Raw genomic sequence first — 24,940 nt, 5'->3', positions numbered from 1 at the left:
TATCAACACTGTAAATGGTGAGATAACCTTTATTCAACCAAGAAAAGTCTCATTGATTTGATTGTTTGAGTGTCCTGATCACGACTGCACACTAACAACACGCTACGCATACAGATGTTTGACAAATGCATGAAAATGACACAAAAATGGGAAATAATATCAATAAACTTAGTCCCAAACTCTAAATTAAACAACAGAAAATATCTTTTTTTTTAAGATTCATGATGTAAGAACACAAAAATGACTGATTGTTCTATATTTACAGAGTAATCAATGATAGTGGTGGATAAAACATGAAGCCAAACCCAATGGATCCCAATGGATCAGGTTACTTTTATCCGGCTGCGTAAAAGTCTTTGTTAGGCTTCCAAAAGCCTCAAACTTAAGCCATGCCAAGTGCAAATGAAATAATATAGAGAATAATTAAAACGTATGTTGTTGGCATTTTAAATATTCAGTTTGATGTCTCTGAAATCCAATCTTTGATCAGCTGTTTATTCCCTCACTGTGCAGCTCCTGCATGTACAGCATATAGGTTTCATCACTCTTATTTCCCAGCAGAGCTTCTATACATCCGCGATCAATATTGAAGCCGGTGTGTTTTGGGAAAATGCATTAGTAAGTAATAACTCTGGAGATTTCCTGTTCAGATACTAAACATCCTCACCTACACTTCAGTCTGCTGAATCTTCCACTCTCTCATATTTTCCGTTGACCCTTCAAAGAGGTTCCTTGGTCCTTATATTTGCTGTCTCGTATTTTCCACATCAGGAGACTTTACTCTCATCTGTAGTGTTTCTGTGCTCTGAACCATTTTTATTAGGATCGCTGTTTGTTAAGTTACAATACTGCAGCGCTGAAGCAAAGCACACCAACACGGATCCACGCAGGAAATTAACAGGAAACACGGGAAGAAGCATCATGTACATACATGAATGTTTTCTTTTTCCATATTTGTAATTCTGTTGGTAATTTTGATTCTTAATTTATTAGTGGGCGTTAACACCCTTTTGTTTAAAACTACAATTAATCAGACGTCTCGGTGAGGACATTAAGTAGGCCTGCGTGTCGCGCAGTACCGCCAATATATTCCCAGACAACGAATTAAAGGGGATTTTTCGTGATTTAGGAGGCTGACGCAAGTGAAATGCAATGGGACAGAAACACAGAGATGAGGATGAAGCAATATTTTCAGACGTCACCGTATGAGGCCTTTAGCAGGTTTTAATTGAGCCTTATTATGTTCATCCTCCTTTGTTTTTCTTTTTGAAGCAGATAGAGGCTGCATTCAGAAAATGTTTTCACAAAAGATTCAGCAGGCAGCATCTGAAGGATCAGAGTTTAATAAACACCATCCATCTGACAGCACAAACATCTTTCACCCCTCTCTGGTGAGGTTTAGATGCAAACAAATAAACAAATTGACGTTATTAGGGAGAGATCGGGGATTGGATTAAAATGAAGAAGAAGAAGAAGGCCTCCTACACCCAACCATCAAGGCCAACCTCTTTGACTTTGCAGCTCTATAACAGTCACCTGACTCCTTTGCTCCTGTCATAATCATTCCATCCACTGGAGGGCGCCCTCAAAAAATGTTATCCCCATCCAGTTTCAAGTAAAAACTGTAGGATATAAAACACAAGTGGATAACAATGCACTATGTTGTGTTCAGTGAAAACAAATTCCAGAGTAACATGCGACAGAAGTACAAATAAAAAGCTTAAACGCAGCTACCATGTTGGCGGCCATGTTGAATTTGGAGCTGGTGGGTTTCTGGGAATTTGGGGGTTGTTTTAGTTGATCTTTCCTATTGGTAACATTTAATTCAACCTATGAGTTCAAGTAGAACACACTCGAAAGGTCGTAATGCTGCTTGGACAGATGACCTACGATGTTATTTTCAATTGGAAGACATCTGGCAGACATAGGTTACCAAAATGTCTCTTTAAACCATCTTACGACACTAAAAAGTAATCTCCGATGGTTAGAATGACACATTTAGAAGTTTCCCATCACGCCTTTAAAAGGATTAAATGTCACCTTACACTTTTGCCCTATTTAATATGCAGAGATTTAATCCGCTCGCCCTTAACTCGACTCAAACACACTCGATTTTTTTCTGCTCGATCATGTTTGTAAAAAGTAATCTCCAACTTTGACAAGTTAGCTTCTTCCTGCAAGTTGATGGAATGAATTAAAATGGTTCAAATTAAACTATTCTTACTGCAGTTCATTAAATGGCCAGCACATGTAAAAAGATATTTATTGTCATATTTCCAACTAAGACGTTGAATAACAGGGAATCTTGAGTGCACCATCTAGTGGTCAGTTATGATACTGCATCAAACTCCTCTTCACTGTCATATTTATTTAAGACAGCCATGCTGTTGAGTTAGAAATGGAGACTCAGGTGTAAATCCCACATAATCATCTCTGTGATGGCTGATATTTGGTGGCTCTCTTGGCATTCACCGCGTGCCTTAATTGTATGGAGATTTAAATCAAGGTCCGCTGTGAACACGAGGAGAAACAACCCACATTCCTCTGCTTTCCCCCCTTCCTGCTCTGACATGTTCTACTTCAATACAGTATTTCGACTTATTTCTTGTTTAATGCAGTGCGGCAAAATTTACTAACTGTTTTAATGGCATCCCTCAGCACCTTATGTCAGATTTTTGTGTTTAGATTCTGCCCTAAATGTCACATTAACACATTTCATTATATTGAGCTTGTAAATCTCATGACTGAGTACAGACCTATTAAATTACTAATCGTATTACCCACTCTTTGGGGCACAGATACTGACTAAATGTTATACAAATGCATGACTGACCTTGATTCTGATAATTACCAACTCATTTACAGACAGTAGATTAATAGGTTACTGCTTTTTTCACCGAATATCATGGTTACAGTTTACTTAAGGTACATTATGCTGTAAGGTATGTGATTGTGGCTCATTAGGAGCGAGGTTTACTCTCATCGCTGGCCCACTGCAGTGCTCTGTCCCCTCCTGCAGTCCAGACAAGCAGCTCAGGAACATTGTAGTGAATTATAAATGGCTTTAAATATGAGTCTGAGTGTATGTGTGTCTTTCTGAGTCCTGCGATAAACTGTCCAGGATGTCCTGCTGACCTCCAAGCTGAAACAATAGCACTGTTAATCCGTCTATACAGAAAATTCCACTGCAAATTCACCGAATTGAAAGAATAATACACGTTTTAGCGCCTTCAAATACAAAGGCTGACCATTTTTTCCCAATTTACTGAGCAGTTATACCTTTCCGTTGGTGGTTTGTGGGTTTCAAAAAAGATCTGTTGAGAAGGTCAAACCATTCTTTAGGCATTTTTTTAACAAGGAAAAAAAATGTGGAATCAAATTTCTCCTCATTTGAATTTATGTTCATACACCCTCACCAAAAATTCATCCCGAAGACCTGCAGTGCAACTTCACCTCCATTAAACACAGACATGACGCTCACTGAAATTGATTGTCTGACTGCAGCAGGTGTAAAATCTCTGTAAATTGGTTTAGGAAACCAATAATAGTTACTGGTAGACTTCAGAAATGTAACAATACAGATAATGTTGATAATTTCCATTTAAAATCGTGTTAAAAACAAATATATGGTCCTTTAAGGAGCACTGCGGACCAGAGGAGCATTATCCTCCATTATCCAGCCTGCAGCGGCCATAATGTAGCTTCTTATACACCACTGCATTAGTGACACAGCTGCAGGGGGAGGAAGCTGCAGCTGCAGTTTTACTCATCATCCCACATGAGGACACAATCCTGTCAGCTCCACGCACACACAAAGAAATCGGGAAAAAGGCAGATCTAATAAAAAATATGCAGATGGAGCAGCAGCAGAAGCGTCTGCGCTGCTCAGCGGCTCCCCGGCAGAGGAGAAGAGCTGGACCCATCTGCAGCCTCATTAAACGCCGAAATGCTAATGACCCAGATAGCTCATGTAGGCTAAAAATGAAGAGGGGAGGAGTGGGGGTGGGGGGGTGGTTGTCTTTGTGGGGGTCGGGCGTGAGTGTTTTGGAGCCGATATTAAACCTGTTTAAAGGCTCGAGTGCAGATGCAAAATTACTAAAATTACAACAGAACAACACTGACATCAATTGGAATGAAAATAAAGGATACTGTATTTTCTGTTTTCCGGATCAGAACATCAGATTAACCACCATGCAGAATGGCCTATTAGAGAGAAATATGACATTTTATGCGGTTGCCCTATTTGTAATAAGTAATTTTTGTGCGCGCGCGTAATTTCTTCGTCCGAGAGCTGAATTTTGCTCATATTTGAGAGAAAAAAACAGACACGACCAGTTCCGCAGAGGACGACGGCATTGCGGCTTTTGCTGGAAGATATTTAGCGCAAAAGAACGAGCTGATGGACGCTTTAAAACAACCCCGACGCCTTTTGAAATGAACAAAAGATGCACAAAACCGAACAATACCTCGCAGCTGCAGGGCGCATGGGCAATGGCGCAATATTATTTTAACATTTAGCGATACATTCTGTGGCTTTGATGTTCAGAGAATATAACCCAGACCTTCATTAAATGCATCGAAGCAAGCGGATCTGTGTGCCGGGAGATGAAGGCTTTGAACCGGCTTGATTTGCGTGCGCCGGTCGGTCCGCAGTCCTGTCCATGAAGGGATGCTGAGGATGCGGAGGGATGTTGCGGGGGATGCGGAGGTCAGACCGTCCTTCTCCTGCAGATGACCTGAAAAAACGATTGCCCCCCACCCCACCCCTCCAAAGAAGCTCATGAAGCAGAAATAGTCCAGACCCATAAGAGTACCACAGCCAAACAACATCCTGAAGCCTCAGATATCAGGTTTTGTGTGCGCCGGGTGAATTTGGTGGAGCTGTGTGTCAGGATGGAGGCTGAGAAGTTGGGCGCAGTCAGATGGAGGAAGGAGAGAAGAGAGCGGAGGGGGTGGTCCTCTGATAGAGAGGGAGACAGATGAAGGCAGGTTTTTACATCCTCAGCTTCAGCTTCCAGCTCTGCCCTCCTTCTGCTTTCCATCCCCCTCCTCCTCATCCTCTGAGGAAGGAGGGAGGAAAGACGGAGTGAGAGCAGCTCCCTCCAAACCGAGAGAGACCAGGCTCTCCCTGTCGGACTGTGGTTAATTTAGGTTAATCCAAATGGTTTCAAGAAACAAAACAATACGCTACCATGGCCAAAAGTATGCGGAAATGCAGGCTATAGCCATATGTTGCTGCTGAGCATGTAATCCCCGAAAGATGGAAGCCGTCTCCACTCAGCTGGTTTCAGGCTTTCCGACAGATTTGGGCAACATGTCTGCAGAGAATCGCTGCCATTCATCTTCAAGTGTTGCTGAGATCCAGCACTGGTGTTGGGTCTGACAGTCAGTTGGCATTCCTATTCACCTGCTGGAGGAGGTTTTCCAAACTGGATGTTTGCTGTGTGAAGGTTGATTTAATCATGATTCAAACCGCCGTGACTAGAAGAACCAATAAAAAGGTGGTGTGTCCCAATACTCTTAGACTTTTTATCCATCATATCAATGTGTGCTAAGCTGATTATTTGGTCAAGTCAAGACTAACTAAACATTTACTTTATTGTACCAAATTAATTATAGCACAAAATTACCAAGTACAGGCGACATCTCCGTCTATTCAGGTGCAATTTTATTGTAAATGCTTACAACTATCTGTTTTGGAGGTTTTAAACCCTTACACTCCACATTTGTTTTTGCTTTTACTTCAGGTTTTATGACGTTATCTCTCAGAAGATACAAAATGATCTTGGCTGTTGAAGTGTAAAAACTGAAAACATCTCGTTACAGTTATAATAATTAACACAATATAACACAATGCCAAGGAGGAAAGACATCAGCAATGATCTTAGAGAAGCATTAATCGGGTTATAAGGACTCTACAGGCCTCAGTTAGCATGTTAAAGGTAAAAGTTCATGACAGCACAGTTAGAAACAGACTGAACAGGTATGGCTTGTTTGGAAGTGTTGCAGGAGGAAGCCTCTTCTCTCTAAAGAGAACATGGTCTGACAAACCAAACGTTTCAAGATATTAAGAAGTATAAAACCAAACTCATCTTATAGGTCAGGACTCGAAGCCGATAAAACCAGTTCAACTCCTCAGGTCGCTATGGTTGGTTTTCATGATGATTTTTCAGTTTTCCTTCAACATCAGGCTCTGTTGCACTTCCACAGACACACCGAATGCATTTCTGAAGTAACAGAGGAGTCCACAAATCTCCTCTGTGGTGGAATGTGAGGCTGTGTGCACACCTGCTGAATTATTGATGAGTTTCACCTTCATACAGGCACGCTCTCACACTGAAATTAACTTTTTTTTTTTCCCAACAAAAGCAGCGCTCCTCCTGGGTTCTTCCATACGGCTCAGCATCTGTGTCCCTCCATCCCTTCCTCCACCAGCCAGACTGGGAACCAGTTGACTGATGGGGGGTTGTTTACTGCTCATTTACCTGGACCAGCTTCCATCTAAAGGTGCAGTTTTGCTCTAAACTTCCAGTCTTTAAAACTGATCTGACATAAACAGCTGGATCTTTTTCCATTGAGTTGAATGCAACCTTCCTAATTTTTCATCTGTCGGCAGATGTAACAGCAAATACAAATGTCTCAATTTAATTTTAATGACTTTAATAACCTTTTTCTACTCATCACTGTCTCAACATCTGCTGATTTAAATGTCCTGGATGTAGAATTAAATTGATTTGCTTTTTATATCTGAAAATATGGTTTCAATTCTCAAGTGACATCTTTGAAAAACAACAACAACAACAATTTTGTGCCTTAATTTGCTTATTATGTGTACGTTATTAACTCAGAATGACCAGATTTGGGTAAAAGTCAAGTAGCTGTGTGCAGGTAACCAACGAGGGGGTTGATTAACAGCAATTATCTCAAAAACCAGAGAGAGGGAAGAGAAAACATTTTGATTTATAATTTGATTCAGAAAACACAGAGGACTTCTCATTCTTAATGTGGACTGCACCTTAATGTCACTTTACTATCAAAAACGTGGTTGATTTATGAGCCTAATTAACTTGGAAATAATTAACACTTGAGGCAATAACATGGAACAGAAAGCTTCAGTCTAATTACATCTAACTAAAATAGTGGTTATATTACTGTATTTTGGATTAAAGTGTATGACCATAGGATAACTAGTTTTAAAGGGATTTTAGAGAAGCTACCGACATGTTATTGTTTGCTTAAAAAGGGTAATAAAATCTATTTCTTTTATATTTTTCAGTCACATCCCCACAAATAATAAAAAGAACAAAGCTAGTAAAAAATGTATTATCCACTACAGCTGCTGTTTACTTTCATTCCAGGTAGTTTAGGTCAGTGTGAAGGAGAATAAATCTCCTGTTTTAAGAGCGTTGACAAGCATTTTAAAAGCCCAGTTTTAGTTGAACTAACACAATAATTGTGTTTTTTCTTGTGTCATATAAACATGCTTAATGAGTTATTGAGGGTCGGGTATGATTATTATTATTAGCTATCTACAATCATTCGCTAATTGGCTGTATTAATCATCAACAGGGGGTTTTATGAATAATTTTCCATAGTTTGTGTCCCACTTTCCATGAAAGGCACGTCTGAGTTTCTCACTGCAAAAGTGTAATGGAGTTGAGATTTTTAATTATCTCAATAAAATCTGTAAATATGACAATAGAATAGAACAGAAAAATACTTTATTCAATACTTTATTTAATGGTGTGACAGGTAAAAACATGTCTCTTCAGTATACAGTAGTATAAAACATCTTAATTCTCCCTTATTTCTTCATATAATTTGCCTCCAAGTAGCCACACTTTCTTGTTTTTCACGCATTTTCATTCCAGTTTTTGTATCTGAACATTTTCAGAGGAATGTGTTTGTTTTTTAAGACATTTACCTCTGACTTATGAACCATTTCAGTTTAGAAAAAGGCTCCAAACTCAAGGGATGAACCAGTGTTGTATGGACACATAACATTAAATTGTATCTTTACCAGCAGCCTGTCACAGAGACGCATCATTTGTTCCCATTTCTTTAGTTGCATCTATGAAAAACAGCCAAGATAACACAGTGTGACAGACAGAAAACAGGATTTCTGCAGCAACAAGGTGATTCCCAAAGAGCTGTTAGCTGAAAACTTGGCATATCTCAGCTGCAGCATGGTGTGGAACGGAACAAAAGGCAGCCCACATCCAAAGAAGAGCTTTGGGATGTCCTTCAAGAAGCCTGGAGAACTATTCCTGAAGACTCCTTAAAGAAAGGACAGAAAGCTGTCTGACAGGGTTCAGGCTGTGTTGGAGGATAAAGACCAAATATTAACTTTAAAGATTGTTGGAGTTGTACAAACTCTGTTTAGTTCAGTTTTCTTTGCAATACACTGCGTAAAGAACTGAAGGATGGTAAAATTAAACTTTTTCCGCTCATTTATTTACATAAACTTGGAAAATAAACACATGCATGAGAGGTAGAAATAAGAGAGAAAAGAGTACATTTGTTCGTGACATTTCCCGCATATGTTCTTCATACATCATGTAACTTTGTTTATAGTCACTGTTATGTAACACGTGCGCCCTCACGTTACACAAGCTCTGCCTTAAAGTTGGGTAAGCCTGCTGTTATGTAGCCGGGCTCTCCTTCAGTGCGGCAGAGAGTGACAGTGCAGCCCTGCTCCAGGTTCCATGGTCTCCTCCTCCAGGCTTCGACTTGTGTGGCGTCACTTTGTCAATAATAGGATGGGAGATATGGCTACCAAAGCCCAGATGCCGACCCCTGAGACTGCGCTGCCTGGCCGGACTGACGCTATCAAAGTGTCCGGTAAGACTTAGCACAGCTAGCTTCAGGGAGCTGTAGCTTCCGTTGCGCCCTAACAAAACTTTCTAACGTCACAAAGCGAACATGAATTGGCTTCTTGTTGGCTTCTTTTGTGTTTATGTTGTTAGTGGATCATGTCTGAGGCGTTGCTTGACGTACAAGATAGACATGGCTTCTGTTATGAAGGCGTTATGAAGTTAAGTAACAGCATGTAGCCGTTTGCACCTGCTGTTCTTTGCGCATGCGCAATTTTGACTTCCGGTAGTTGAAAGAGAGAAAAATAAATCTCGTATGTTATCATTCTGGACGTAATTTCTTTTAAACTACTTTAAAATAGACGTTCCAATACATGAACACCAGAGTATGAAATCAAAAGAAAACTTAAATTAATTTAACTGGTTTAAGCAACATTATTGATTATTATTACCAAAGTAGTCTCACAGAAAGACTGTTCTTAATGTGGTTTATTTCTGAAAATGTCCTCCTGACAGATATTTTATCATCTAAGACAAAGGATTAATCATTTTCATACTTTTACTTAAAGGTATTACAAGTATGACTTCCTCCAAAGTCTTACCAGATGGATCTGAGGATTTTGAGATGATGAATAACAAAATATTCCACTTTTTGCCCCCTTTGCTTTCTGATATTTGATTTTGTATGAAACATTGAATAACATTCCAGACGGTTATTTAATCCAAATCATATGAGAGGTTAAGAAATACAGACATCTGAAACATGACAAGGAATCCCAGATGCACAATGATGGTGGCCACAAAGGTTAAAGGTGCACATTTAACCTTCCTAAGTGTCATTTCTAAATGTTTGTCGTACCAAAACTTTGTTCACAAAATCTACTCAAAAGTTTTTTACTCACTAAATCCTTTTTAACGTATCACCCCAGTTCCAGGAAAGTTTGAACACTGTGTAAAATATCATAAATCCATCTTTTAATCCCAATAGAACATAGAGAACATGTCAAATGTTGAAAGTGAGGAATTTTCCTTTTACAATAATAGCTCAGCTTGACTTTGATGGCAACAGTATTTCTTAAACAGTTTGGCACAGGGCCAGCAAACGGTTGGAAAAGTTGGTGTTAAAAAGAAACAGCAGGTGCAACAATGAGTGGGTATAAAAAAGAGCACCTCACAGAGGCAAAGTCTCTTAGACGGATAGATAGAGAGGTGCAGAACTATAAATTGTGGAGCAATTTCAGAATAATGTTCCTCAATGTCAAATTGTGAAAACTTTGAATGTTCCATCTTGTGCACTGCATAATATCATCAAAAGATTCAGAGAATCTGGAGGCATCTCTGTGTTATATATGAGTAACATCCACAAACGCAGATCAAAGCTCCGTCATGCAAAGAAGAAGCCACATGTGAACATGATCCAGAAGCACTTCCGTCGTCTCTGGACCAAAGCTCATTTAAAATGGACTGAGGCAAAGTGGGATGCTGTTCTGTGGTCAGATGTGGTCAAAATTACAAATTCTTTTTGGAAATCCTCCAGACTAAAGTGTAGAGGGACCATCCAGCTTGTTATCAGCTCTCAGTTCAAAGCCTGCATCTGTGATGGTAGGGGGGTGCATTAGTGTCTATGGAACTGGCAGCTTGAACATCTGGAAAGGCTCCATCAATGCTGAAAGGTAGGCTATATAAACAGGTTTTAGAGCAACATCTGCTCCCATCCAAACTGTCTTTCAGAGAAGGTCTTGTATATTTCGAACAATACATGTGATAATAATGTGATTTAGTTTTAACTGGCGTCATTTTGATGTCGGATTGTTACATTCTGAATCAACATTGTTGCTGAAGTAGTTCCCTTTTCATCTTTTCACTGTAAAAATCAATAGAATCTGATCAAATATAAACATGACAGCATACAATACAATAAAATTGAATTTTAAATTAAAACAAATAAAAGTAAAACATAAAGTTTGTGTTCTTTTTTGTTAGTTTTCTCCTAATCTGTCATTTATGCCACAGAATTTAGTAAAAAGTTAACTTTTCCTCAATAAAACAACACTGAAATAAATCTTGGCAATGATTTTGAGGATTAATCGCGGCATTAAATGTTAGATATTATTGGCTTTTAATGATCCAAACATCTGTTTATTTAAGTAGTTGTTGTTAAAGACACAAAAGTGTGTATATGTGTGCGTTTTCTGTGTGTATAAACAGGCCGACAGCAGCACTAATTTGGCAGTCAGGGCAGCTGGCATCAACTTGTCCCCTCTTCACTACAAGTGAGGGCGCTGAGTCTTGGAACATGATGAATAGATCTGGACTGGCACTGAACAAAAGACTCAGGACACACACACAGAAACACACACTCACTGCCCTTTATACTGGCCTGTAGTAACAAGAAGTAAAAGTAAAGGTTGTGGAGTGAATGGAGTGGTGAATATTGACACAGTGGCATTTGAGTTCAGTGATACGGAGACAAAGAGAGAAGTGGATGGTTCAGAATTAAATCATTTAGATTTTTTATTAAGTCTAAATGATTTAGTTTGGACCGATTTATCGAAAGTGTAGAGTATTTCAGATTTTGGGAGTAGTGGAACGGGTCAGTCTGGGGAAGAAGGATGTGGGAGTGGAGGGGTTAGGAGGGCGGGCGTCCACAGCGAAAAGACGATCGGGATAGACGGGAAGGTTCAGATGGAATGGCAGACATGCTGGAGCGTCGCCAAAGCTTCTTGGGAACATTGCCACAATCAAGAGAGACGAAGAAAAAGCAAGGGGAGCTCAGGGGAGATGAAAAAGCCATGCCTGCAGTGGAGAGACTTGGCAGGGCTTCCCCTCCTTTGTCTGTCTGGTTCAGGGCTGCAGCGCCAGAGGAAATCAAGAACGGTCCAGACGTGGTGCTGGGGTGGTGGATGGAGACAAACCCTGCCTCGGCTCGGAAAAGACGAGAGACAAAAAGTGTTTTCACTGGACCAAAAACTGAGTTTATGTAAGCTCTAAGGGAATCACAACCCAAACCAGACGTTTCCTCTTTTTACACTAAATTTCGCATTGGAGGGGACCAGGTGTCAGAGATTAAGGTGTCTGCATTATCCGAAATGTGGACATGTTACCGCACCTTTAATGGCAACACAGAAGAAGTTGTCTTGTTTTTTATTTTCTTAGCAACATTTCTGTCTGGACAAGGATGGATGTTTGACTCACAAAGTCCAACTGTAGCCAGAGGAAGGCCAATGCTGCACCAAAGAAGAGGTTTGTGTATCTTCACTCGGCTTTGAAATGTCTTTCACCAAATTATCCCGATTGGTCGGTGTTTTGGGGAAGTGATTTAATCTCTAAGAGTGCAACGTTAGTTTAGAGAAAAGTCTGTCATGTATTTTGCCAATGTGGACACAGAGAAGGCCAAGCTGGGTCAGAAACCTACATTTTATGACCTCTTTAAGGTCTTTATAAGGTTGATATTGAATTGTGGGCTTCAGTTTCAGATGCAGAAATCTCAAACGGGATGATAGATTGGACTGGAAGCTAATTTTCGGCCTAAGTTTTGGTTTTTAATCATAGACATTCGGATCATGAATAGTCTGTTTGATACTCTGTGGGATATGTGAGCAGCTAGCTTCTGTGAAGCGCTTTCAGTGGTGATTCTCAGTTGTTTTTGGCTAGGTTCTGTGTACACCGAAAAAACCCAAAATATACAACGTGTGTGGAGTGGTATATTGGCTTGGTTGACTGGGCCATCTGGAACGCTGAAACTTTGCCATGTATGTTCAATGCTTGAAGCATAACTTCATAACTTCAAGAAGAAGGTGGAATTAGCTTAAAAATGTTAAGAAATACAGCAGACATGCCCCTCCCTCTCTGCTGTGCTTCAGCTCTGCCTTCAAAGCTGCAGAAAAGGCTTTCATGTATACTCAAATAGTGCTTTAATGAGACACGGTCCAGATTAAAGGGATAGTTCGCCTCTTTTGACATGAAGCTGTATGACATCCCATATTAGCAACATCATTTATGAACATCTTCTTACCCCCTGCTGTGTCCTGTGAGCCGAGTTCCAGCCGAGTTTTGGTGTTGACGAAGGTAGTCCGGCTAGTTGGCTGGGGCTTAAAAAATAAAGCGTTTTGCTTCTCAAAACAATATGTGTTCAAAAGAGTAATACATTTGCATCACAAAATCGTTCTCCAGGAAAAAGTCAGACCTCACAATCGCTTGGCGCTATTTTCTCTCCCTTTGTATCACTGCGTGCTGCCGACTGCCGCACCTGTTACGGTGTTTCCTGCTCGGTCTGCACTTCGATCTGCACGGTCTACACAACAGGCAGTGATACGAAGGGAGAGAAAATAGGGCCAAGCGATTGTGAGGTCTGACTTTTTTCCTGGAGAACGATTTTGTGATGCAACTGTATTACTCTTTTAAACGCATATTGTTTTGAGAAGCAAGACGCTTTATTTTTTAAACCCAACTAGCCGGACTACCTTCATCAACACCAAAACTCGGCTGGAACTCTGCTCACAGGACGCAGCAGGGGGTAAGAAGATGTTCATAAATGATATTGCTATTATGGGATGTCATACAGCTTCATGTCAAAAGAGGCGAACTATCCCTTTAATTGCAGAGCAGTAAATGCTGCTTATTTTTTGTTGTTAATTTGAAACCAAATTTTTAAATTCATCATAAATGAGAACACCTTTACATTAATATATAAGAGAACAGCATATCCGACTGCTTCAGCCACAGGCTGCTTTGGAGTGACTTTAACCACACTGTTTTACTTGCTTACTTTTTAGCTAACCTGTACCCATTTGTTCAGATTCTTACTCCACGGTAACTAAAATTACCTTTGATAGCAGTAATACTCTGGACAGATATTTAACATTCCTTTTGGCTTGAGAACACAAAGGTTCTTTGGCCTTGCATTGGTTCTTGTTGCCTGCTGGCTCATTAGCCCCTGACACAGTCACACTCTGTATATTGGACATGCAGGTAGTAATGAAATTGACATACAGCATCCCTCCAAACCTCTTTAATTGGCTACTTTCCCTGGCTGGCTACTACATCCATCCATCCATCCATTTTCTATACCCGCTTAATCCAATCTAGGGTTGCAGGAGGGCTGGAGCCTATCCCAGCCGTCATTGGGCGAGAGGCAGGGTACACCCTGGACAGGTCATCAGTCCATCACAGGGCCACACACATGCTCACACTCACTCCTAGGGACAATTTAGAGACACCAATTAACCTAACATGCATGTTTTTCGGCGGTGGGAAGCCGGAGAGAACCCACACAACCGGGAATCGAACCTGGAACCCTGGCTACTACATATCCTTTTAAAAAGGCCTTTATATAGAGTGAATGACATAAAAATCCTTGCATAATGTCTGTATCCTGACATTTGTGAGGCTTCTTGATAATCTCTGACATTTAATCTTAATGATGGACGGAACAGTCATTCTCTCTTAAACTCTCAAATTATCTGAACTTAAACCTAAGTGGGACGATAATGAAACATGACACAGATTTTAAGTGGGTTATAATAAAGACCAAATATAATTATAGTGAATTTATGCAGGGATAGGTTCCAGCCCCCCCCCCCCAGCGACCCGACCAATGGATTCAGCAGGTATAGAAAATGGATGGATGGATGGATGTATTTATGCAGTGTGTTTTATGTGTCTTCTAATCGACACTGTGGAATCTTAGTTTATATCGAAGTGATCACTTCAATTGAATCCATATATTGTCTTGCACCACTCTATGAGGTCCCATTCCCAGGCCTAACAGGACCTATTGTGCCTTTACTTTGCCCCAGTAATGTTAGCCCAGGTCAGAGCTATATGCTGTACTTGTTCCTGATGTTACGTGTTCATTAGTACTCCCAGTTAACTTGTATCAAATGTCTTCACTCCAGTCTATTAACTCTCCCCACCTACACACACACAGATGGACAAATGTGATGAAGAAGTTAATGTCATCCTCATCACGCCTAAATGCAGATGTGTTCAGACACCCGGCAGCTGTTTTGTGAGAGTCTTTAATTAGCAGGTGTACTTGTGGGTGTGAATCATTAGAACTGCAGCTTGCTGTTGTGGAACGTGAATATTTCCTGGGATTTCTTTATTTTTTGGCCTCTGAGATGAATATCTGGACTGTTGTCATGCTAATCCGACTGTGATAGCGTGTTTGCATAAAAAGAAAAGAAAAACTTGTATCTTGGCATCACACACTGATCTGAAAGCAGCAGCTGAAGCCAGATGTTTGCTCAGAGCTGCTACATCTGCAGTTCAGCTAACAACGTCTACAGCTCTCACGTCTTTGTGCTAAATTAGTCATAAATGTAGCCCCCTGCAAAAATAAGTGGTTTTTGCTTTTATTTCTCTGGTGTCCGTGCTTCCATGTTAAAACAAAAGTAACTAAAAGCTTTAATACTTTGACCCTAATTGAAGTAGTTTAAGTAAGGTCAACTTTTAATATTTAATAATCCAAATAAGAGTTAAGAGATGATGAGTTCTCTTGACTTGAATGCAAGAGTCAAAACTTAACTTTAAGGAAAATCTTTAAATAAAATGTTGTCTGAGACTAAATTTAAAGGGAATAAAGTCTGTTGTCCTTTTCTGCTGCAGCTTACAGCTCCTTCAAGAGCTTCACTTCACCTGTTTGGCACCCCACTGATAACAAAAATGGATAAATAGCTAAAAAAATAATTTAAAAAAAAGGATCTAAAGGATGCAAGTTAGATGCTACTGAAGGTTAGGTTATAATTGTTAAACATGAGAAAGATCAGGCCGTAGCTAAGCCAACACGCCACCCAGCTCCTGGTGCAGGCTGTGGTCATCTCCCTCCTAACTGCTCTCCCAGCCTGTGCTGTGAAACCTCTGCAGATGGTCCAGAACGCGGCGGGGCGTCTGGTCTTCAATCAGCCTAAAAGAGCACACGTCTCCCCTCTACTCGTTGAGCTTGACTGGCTACCCTCAGCCCCCCGCATCAAACTCAAGTCACTGATGTCAGCCTCCAGAGGCCTTAATGGAACTGCTCCCATCTACTTGAATGCTCTCGTAAGGGCTGATGTCACAACTCGGTCACTCTACACCCTACACCACGCTCAAAACAATCCAGACTCTTTTCATGTGTTGTTCCACTATGGTGGAATGACCTACCGAGCGCTACCAGAACAGGAGCGTCCCTGTCTACCTTCAGACAGACCCAGCTCTTCAGAGAGCATCTCTTACCCTGCACTTACCCTATACCTCCCTACCCCCTCTACTGCACTCTATCTTTACACTGTCACCTCTGACAGAGCCTGACTGGTGGCTTCCTTCTATGTAGCTTATTGTTAGCTTTGACGTTAGCTGTGATGTCATATCCACGCTTTGAATAAAAGCGTCTGCTAAATGCATAAACTTAAACATAATCTGATCATGCTGCTGGTTGGTACATAGCAAACAAACATTGTACAAAGATTCCTTTTCTAGTAAACCTTTTAAATCTTACTGTATTAAAACACTATTAACTGTAACTTGACATTTTAAAACTATTGGCTGCTGTTAAGTGGAACTCTTTTCAGACAGGAGATGCTCAGCATTCTTCCCTTCATTGCTTTGTTTTCCCTGATGTTTCTCATGGCTTCACTCAGACATGCTGGAAGATCCAACATGTGTGTGAGAATGGCAAAAGAAATGCAAACATCCTACAGGATTGGACAACATATATTCATAAGACCTGGTGGTGGATAGAAGCAGCTGAAAGCATCACTTTTCTACATGTTTAAGCTTATGGAACAGTTAGAGTTATACTAGTTAGGATTTAATGGCTTTAGAGTCATGTGTCCAGTTATCAACTCAAGTAATCTGTTTGTAAAAGGAGAAATTACAACACCAAATCCCTCTAATTACAGTTTATATTAATCCGTAACTGGCTAAAAGAAATGCTGCATTGTGTTTAGGTGGATCGGAGTGATTGAAAATGCTGGTAAACGGAGCAGAAGCTGCAGCTGAAGCTCTTTTTCTTTATTAATTTGTTTCAGAAGTTGTGAAAAAAACAGCTCCATGCTGCACTTAATCCCCCACAGGAAAGCCACGGTGGAGGAAAGTTTGTTATTTAATTATATAATAACACGATCTGTCAGATTCTTCCGAGCCGCTGATTATGCTGAAGTTAACCTGCAGCTACTGTGTGGGCCTGTCCGGTAATGTGACAGCTGCAGAGTGCCGGAAAAAGATCGATGTCAGATAGATGTTGCTTGGTTTGATCCAATAAGATAAAAAAAAAGAAAGGATCAGGGCACTGGCAGGTTCATTTATTGTCGTATAAACGGAACGCAGTAGCTTAAACTTTATACAGAAAGAATCCTTGATGCAGAAAGAGAAAAACAAGCGTTATTTCATTGGAAGTCGTGTTTGTGGAGAGGTTGATGGAAACAAGTGAAGATTTAGATCACAAAGCTGCCTGCTTCACAGTGCATTTCATATTTGTGTGAGATTAATTTGCACAAACATCTCCTGCCTTTAGTGTTTATCCTAATAAAACCACCTTGGTACATTTGAATGGATAAGATTTTTATGTTATAATCCAAACAGGAGCAGGAAAACAAAGGCCACATTTTTAGCTGATTGAAAAGCACATTTACAGATGGAGGAAAATATGCTTTGAGATGGACGTGTTCATTGCAAAATTAGCATAAATCTTAATCAGTTATCTTATCGTTGAGCATATGGTCCACATCTAAAGTGATTAACTGTGACTGGGTCCTATCTTTGAATACAAAGTCAGTTTTAGCCTCATGTTTGCTGTCACATAAGAAAATACCCAGAGCAGATTTGCTGATTTCACTGTCGATGTCGGTAATGTAAACCTGCATCAGCCGGTCCGTCACATCTCTTCTACATGTTAAGTGACTTCATTGTTGTCAGACCGATGCTGGCCTTCCTCTGATCGTGAGCCTCTGTCAAAGCCGTTACCACAACAACACAGAAGGATTCTGGTGGATGAATGAATGTGCCTTTGTGTGTTATTTCATCAGCAGAGCTCTTTGTTGGCAGAAAACTGCTCTGATAACCTTGACAGGAAGAATAATAAGTGTTTCGGGTTGAATATGAAAGGGCGTAATAAATGAGGGAGACCTACATGCTGCCATAGGAGTACAAGAGCCAGGGAGAAAGAAACCGAGGCTGAGTGGTTAATATGTTCAATGTTAGCCAGGATCTGCCATCGCTAAAGATGTTGGGACCTATCAGGGGAGAGTTGAAGGTTGCAGACAGGGAGGCAGAATTGAGTCAACAGAGGAGACTGCAGTGGGAAGTTAAGGAAGCAGCATGAAACATGAACACAATCAAGTGTCCAGATGTAGGAAAATAATGGATGTGAACACAACCGCTGAGTCCAGACTTTTAGATCTGATGCCTCCGCTGCTTTGACTGATTAGACTGGCCAAGTGACATGAAACAGTGGCTTCTTGATTGGTAAAAAAACAGAGAAGTAATGAGTTGCCAATCAGCAGCAGGGGGCAGGGCTAACTGTTTTATAAATGAGCTTTCACAACCAAATACGAGCTAAAAGGAGAGGGAATTGATTTGAATTAATGAGGTGAAGAGAAACTGTCAAAAAGCATGTTACCTGGTTGATAATCTGTGAAAAAGTAAATTATTTTTACATTTATTCAGCAGGATTAAAGGAGAACTGCTTCAGTATCAGCTTGGTTACTTATCCGCAGTGACTGGTGTTTATAGCTCTTATTTTACTTTCTGGTTTGCAGAAATTGACTTGTCTTGCTCAGCAGCTCTACTTCCTACGGTCCAAATGGATGTCTCAACACACTGGACACTGTGTGGCATTAAACTGAGCAAAGTTTTGCTTTCCACTGTGGAATATACATCGATTAGCCATTACATCATAGCCTCCTGCCTCGCCCTGATCCGTAGGTGCAGCATACCGTGAGAGAACCAACAGCAAGTCCTTTAAGGCCCGTCAGTTGCGTGTTGGGGCCTCCATGGATCAGACTTACACTTGGTCCGTGGTCCGGTTCATGAGCCAGCACAGGGACCCTGATTATACAGCTTTATATGTGATAAATTGTGATGCAGTCTGTGATCTGATCTGATCTTTCCAGCTCTGACTTTATCAGCAATTTGAGCTTTAGCTCTTCTAACGCAGGGGACATTACAGGCAAACCTTCATTCCCATCACCGGTTCCCAGTTTTTCTTTCTTTTGGTGGTTCCTGGCCTCTGCAATAACTCTGTACTACTACAGTATTCATGGGCTCAGGACTGGCACAGCAATGAAACGAACACAACACACAACTTTTCAATGGAGCTGCTGCGCTCGGGGCTACAAGAGTGTGAGTTTTCTTTACAGAAACGTACATTTGCCGAATGTAATGTCTCACATGGAAGCTGTGAAAGAGACAGGGACGATTCACAGACATAAGAGAGGCGATTGATTAATAATTTGATCATTTTACCTGACTGCAAGACACCAGGCAGCTCAGTCCTGCTGTGTGTGAAGGGTAAGCTCTCTTCTTCTGGCACTGGATATAATCAGCTTGTGTTAGTGGGTGAAGATGCATTTAAAAAAGCAGTTTAAACAAGCCACTTTTGGTGTAAACCTATTGAAATATCATTGACTGGTATATGTGTACTGATTCTGCTGTTTAATATATATTAAATGTATTAAATTCTGCTCCTGTACGCATGTTGCCTTACGATCACATGTCATACACATGACTTACAGCCTAATCCTGTGGACGAGATGGCGGATTTTCCACACACATTACAGCTCCATCCGGCAGGATACAACATTTCCACAGCATACATTTACAGCATGTGTGAATGCAAAAAGCCATTACAGTAACACATAGAGGTCTGAAAGGGTCCAATCAGTCTGCCAGTGCAAAGTGCATTCAGTCCGGTTCCCTGCACCACACACTGTCTCACGACTAATGGCTGTGAGCGATCGATCGAGTCAAAGCTTCAGGGAAACTCTCACTCTCACGCACACACATACATGCATCAGCCCTGTGGAGGCTTATTAACCCCCACCGCCACTCTAACTACACTCATAGCCGTCAGTCAAGTGTTTCAAAGGGTTTAGAGAGGGCAAGGAAAAGGAGAACAAAACGGGGAACATGCTAAAATGTAGAAGGTGCCGTTCAGCTGTAGAATAAACCCACATTAGATAATCTTGTTCATCATTTCGTTCTTTTATGTCAGCAGCTTTCGATGAGATTGTTCTCAACCTTTCCAGACATTTTCCGACGATTTGAAGACTCAGACCATGAAATGACAGAGTAAAAATATTCATTGTAAACACATGAAAGGCGAGCTGTTGGCTTTAGCGTGCTATAACATTCGTTTCTCACCTTTTCTTTCTCCGATGATTGGCTTTGGACGTTGGATAAATAAGAATGTGACAGGAAAATATGCAAACATTGTGCCAAAAACACCTCAAAGCACGACTCCAGAAGGTACATTACATTTCACTGAAGGTGTTGTGCCGTATTTAGAAAGTACGCTCTGTGATCAGCAGAATAAGAACTGTAGTTAGCTGAGTATAGTTTGCTGCATTATTGGGAATAGAATCACGGAAAAATAACGGATGGATGGTTTTATAAAGAGGATTTTGGGTGGCCAAATGTTTGCCAATAAGCTTGTGTCGTCTTTATTTGCACCTCTAATTTTAAGTGTTGTAATATTCAGCTGGCTGGAGATAGATACTCACCAGGAAAACTTGAATTTCAATGGTGCTGATGATGATTTTCCTTGTGGAAACTGTAGAAACTATTTTGTGGTTTCTCAACTTTATTTGCATGAATTGGGAAGCAACTCGCGCTCCCACTGTGCGATAATGAGCAGGTACATAGGCTCCCCGAGCTGGCCTGCATGTTCCAAGTGGAGCACAGGAGCCTGCCAGACCCAGATCAATAAGGGTAACAGTGATGGCTGTAATGATGGGCAGTAATAAAAACAAAGAAAAATCAGAGCAGCTGATTGAGATGCTCCGATAGAGAGGGAGAGAGGAACATTGTAGCAGGGAGGAATAAATGGATGGAGGGGGGGCTGTAAAGGGAGGATGATAAGGAAGAGGAGCAAGAGGAAGATGAAGAAACCAGACAATCAGAGTGAGATGCAGGCGGAGAGGAGGGTGGGGGGAGGCTATTTTGTAGATTTAATTGCAGCGCAGTGTAGGCAATCTATTCGGTGTGTGTGTGTGTGTAGTCACCCCCCTCCTCCCCCCTCTCCCTAGCTCGACATTAACTGCAGTGCTTCATTTATCACTGTCAAGTCTGCAGCTCCGTTGGAGAGGTGATGGGAGACTCCTTTACATTCAGCCTAGCTTGTAGCTCCCCTCCTGGCAGCACTGCGACGCCCAGGCCTGGTCTTCTGGCCTCCAACATTCATTACAAAGGCTGAGAAGGTTTTGCTACTAAAGGAGTACAAGAAATATTTCATTAAAAAGACAACATTCCCATCAGGTGGCAGCTGGAATCGTAATGATTTCAGGGTCTTAAATGGGTGTGTTGTAACTCATTAAAACAAACAAGCAACTTATTAAAGCAATTGCGTGGAGAACATACAGTCTAAATGCCTTTAGAGTCGAAATGTGCACGCAGGCTGATTGGTTTGTGAGCAGAACTGATGCCCGAACCAGAAACACTCTGTATTGGTTGAAAACCCCCGACTGTCATTCTTTTGATGCCCCTCATACCTCTTCTCTCCGCTCATGTGTTGTGAAGTATTTGTCGAGAATAGTACCACCCTCGCAGTTTTAATGTAATCATATTAAAATGTTTATGGCCCCATTAGATAAAGATGAAACGGTGTAAAACAATGACGCAGGAGCCTGACTCAGCACTTCACTGTCAGCTCTGTGGGCAGGGTGACGTCAGAAACAAAAAAAAATGCCGTGAACCTCTCCTGTTTCTTTCTTAAAACTAACCAAGAAAAGAGCATAATACTGTAAGATGCAACATTAAGTGCTGACCTATATGTTATACCCTCATCTTGTATCTTTAATTTGTGTCTCCTGTCATCTGCAGCCTCACAAAGACTAAATAAATAAATAAAATTAGAATTAAAAAGTGATGAAAGGCCACAGAGATAAAGCAAAGTCTACTGAGTGCTGATTGGCTGATTCTGGAGCAGTTCTGCCTGCCTTTACACTCACATTTAGGCCTGAGATGAAATAGAGCAGCACTAATGAAGTGTGTGTGTGTGTGTGTGTGTGTGTGTGTGTGTGTGTGTGTGTGTGCCACAGATGTCACCATGGATAAAGGTCTGTTCTGTGATCAGGCTTATTATTGTGACAGGATTTAGGATGCTGAGAAAGAGACTGTGAGGCATGCGAGTTAGTCACATGCACACACACAGCGTGCCTAAAATGAAGTGGCTCACTGTCTGATGTGAAGGGTCCCGAAATGCTTTCTAACCTCTTACACTGCACTCCACGACCAAATGGAAAGAAAATCAGTCGCCAGCACAAGATGGCTCTTACAGCTGATATAAGCTTGGAAACGCAACGGGGCAAAAACAACACGCACGTCTCTTCTTTGTGTGGAAATAATACCCACAGGGTGAGCTGTGAATGTGAGACCAAAGATATTATGTGGATCCTTCATATTTTAGTCTGCTTAGCCAGAAACACAAGGTTAAGCAATCGTGGGGAAACACACAAAAAGAAACACGGACACACACACGAAAACATGAAATCAGTTCATCAACAAGGAGTGCTGTTATCTTTCCCAGCGAGATTAAGTCGACTCTCAGAGGCAGGCATTTCAGGAGCGCTGCATGAAATGATTAGTCCCCAGAAAAATCCCGCAGTTTATACTGTAGACTGTAAGATTCATGTAGAATATCAACGAAGAGGCTTTCTTTCCTGAGTTCCAGAAGTTATTAGTGCCTGCTTTTAGCCCGGAATGCATTTCTGTCTCTGGTTCATGCTTTTATTTCATTCACTGCTGCTCCGTCTGTTGGAGGGCAAAACAGAAACCACGTGAGAAAGAGTCTGAAAGTAAACTGCGTGGAAAAAAGGGCAAAAAATAACGGAGAATGAGAAGCCAGGGATGAACGTGGGATTTCAGTTTCATCACATTCCCTCGTCTGCTCACTGGTTTCTCTGAGGATGCCCAAAATTTATGAATTTCTTAATCTGGGATTAAGATCTGGGACTTTAAATCTCATCGTCTCGTGTGCTTTTGCTCCATTGAAGTGGAGCATTTCCTGTTCTTTTCAGTGTTTTTCAGCTGCTGAATCTGGAAATCCATCTGATTTCTTGAATGGTCGCCGCAGGTTACGGTGTTGTGATCTTTTCTTTTTACGCCACCATCACTTTAATCGACGCCTTCTTGCCGGTCGCCTCGGTGACATGTAACACAGTAACACGTTACAATGATGCGTCACTTCCTGGTTGGGCTTATGTAATAACATTGTGTACTTAGGCTTCTTGGTTAGGGTTAAAACCATCCCGGTTATAATAAAATGATGTATTTAAAGTTTGTGAACCATTAAACGATGCGATTCGGACATTTGCACATTCCCGGGCCTGAAACTGCCGTAGAGCGCCCGGGGGCTGAGACATTGGAGCTCATTGTCTTTGTGGCCTCTTTAACATGAAATAAAACTTCATGTGTATGGCTGTGCATGTGCAGGGCTCAAATAGAGATTTTCTTACGAAAGTAGTGTTACATCTACTGTAGGAGTAGCCGACGAGCAAAGAAAGTGCAGAATTTTCTAGTGTTTGATTTAATTGACGCCATTTTGACAGTTGCTGTCATGACCATGAGAGGTTGCATATTCTTTGAAAATATATATAGTTTGATTTTATTCTTGATGCCATTCCTGTGTCTGACCTTCTGCTTGGCTCGTCTGCTTTGCGCACTTTTAAGGACAAGTTCGTTTTTTTCAAACCTGGACCTTATTTCTGGCATAAAATAACAGTTTGGTGAAAGTCGGCGTCCTTCGGAAGATATTTAGATCACTGGAGATCTGCGTATATCCATATAACGGGAGAGAACAGGGCAGAGACAATACAGCCTCTAAAAAAGGCATTATCTGTCTTTATTTCACCAATACTTTAAGACCAATGAATGAATTAACGCTACTATTGAACTGTTAGCTCAGAGCTGCCGTGTTGTTGTTATCGGGGGGCTTATCGGAAGCTTTCTACACACGGTTCTACCGGGATGACATCATCGCCTCGCGCTGCAGCACAGCTCATTCACTCCGTGCTCTGTGACGGTCGGCTAACTTCACACGGAGTTTGCTGCTGCTATTTTTGCGCAACATGGCAGGATATTTATCAGATTTTGACGACGTGAACGATGACTTTGAGTACGATGAACGTCAGGAGTGAATGAGCTGTGCTGCAGCGGCGCACGTCGATGAAGTCATCCCACCAGAGCGTGTGTAGAAAGCCCCCTATAAGCCCCCTAATAACAACAACACGGCAGCTCTGAGCTAACAGTTCAATAGTAGCGTTCATTCATTCATTGGTCTTAAAGTATTGGTGAAATAAAGACAGATAATGCCTTATTTAGAGGCTGTATTGTCTCTGCCCTGTTCTCTCCCGTTATATGGATATACGCAGATCTCCAGTGATCTAAATATCATCCGAAGAACGCCGACTTTCACCAAACTGTTATCGGTGAGTAGATGAACGTATTTTATGCCAGAAAGAAGGTCCAGGTTTAAAAAATACTGAACTTCTCCTGTACCCAGACCACTGTCAGAAATGAACCAGAAACATGTTTTAAGTGAAACGTGCCACAGCTCGTGCAGTAGAAACACGAACATTACCAAATCCAGGTGGAGCTGGACCTCCCACAGAAATTAAACTGCTGATACAAAGGGTAAAAAGCCAGTGAATGATCCTTTTCTTGTTCCTTCCTCTGATTGATGTTAAAGGGCTGCAGCCCGAGTTTTAACCAGAACAAAGAGATCACATCACATCACCCCAGTTCTCAAGTCTTTACATCGGCTCCCGGTCAGATCCAGAATAGATTTTAAAGTTCTGCTGCTCGTCTACAAATCACAGAATGGTTTAGGTCCAGAACACATGAATGACATGCTAGCAGAGTATAAACCCAGCAGAGCTCTGAGATCTGCTGACTCAGGTCAGATAGTGGAGCCCAGAGTTCAAACTGGACCC

General features: G+C 41.3%; 1 protein-coding gene across 2 annotated transcripts in view; it reads left to right on the top strand.

The window, feature by feature from the left end:
* The first annotated feature begins 8,610 nt into the window (after window positions 1-8,610).
* msraa (methionine sulfoxide reductase Aa) overlaps window positions 8,611-24,940 on the top strand; it is a 38,935-nt gene continuing 22,605 nt past the window's right edge. The window contains exon 1 of one of the 2 annotated variants that reach the window (XM_075458763.1): window positions 8,611-8,841. In XM_075458763.1, coding sequence (XP_075314878.1) covers window positions 8,706-8,841 — 136 coding nt within the window. In that variant the 5' untranslated portion in view covers window positions 8,611-8,705. Of the gene's footprint in view, window positions 8,842-11,690; window positions 12,057-24,940 lie in introns of those variants that run through there. The other variant, XM_075458762.1, reaches the window with a different exon arrangement.

This window comes from Odontesthes bonariensis, chromosome 24 (assembly GCF_027942865.1).
Source record: "Odontesthes bonariensis isolate fOdoBon6 chromosome 24, fOdoBon6.hap1, whole genome shotgun sequence".
NCBI lineage: Eukaryota > Metazoa > Chordata > Actinopteri > Atheriniformes > Atherinopsidae > Odontesthes > Odontesthes bonariensis.
This window is presented reverse-complemented; position numbering and strand designations above follow the sequence as displayed.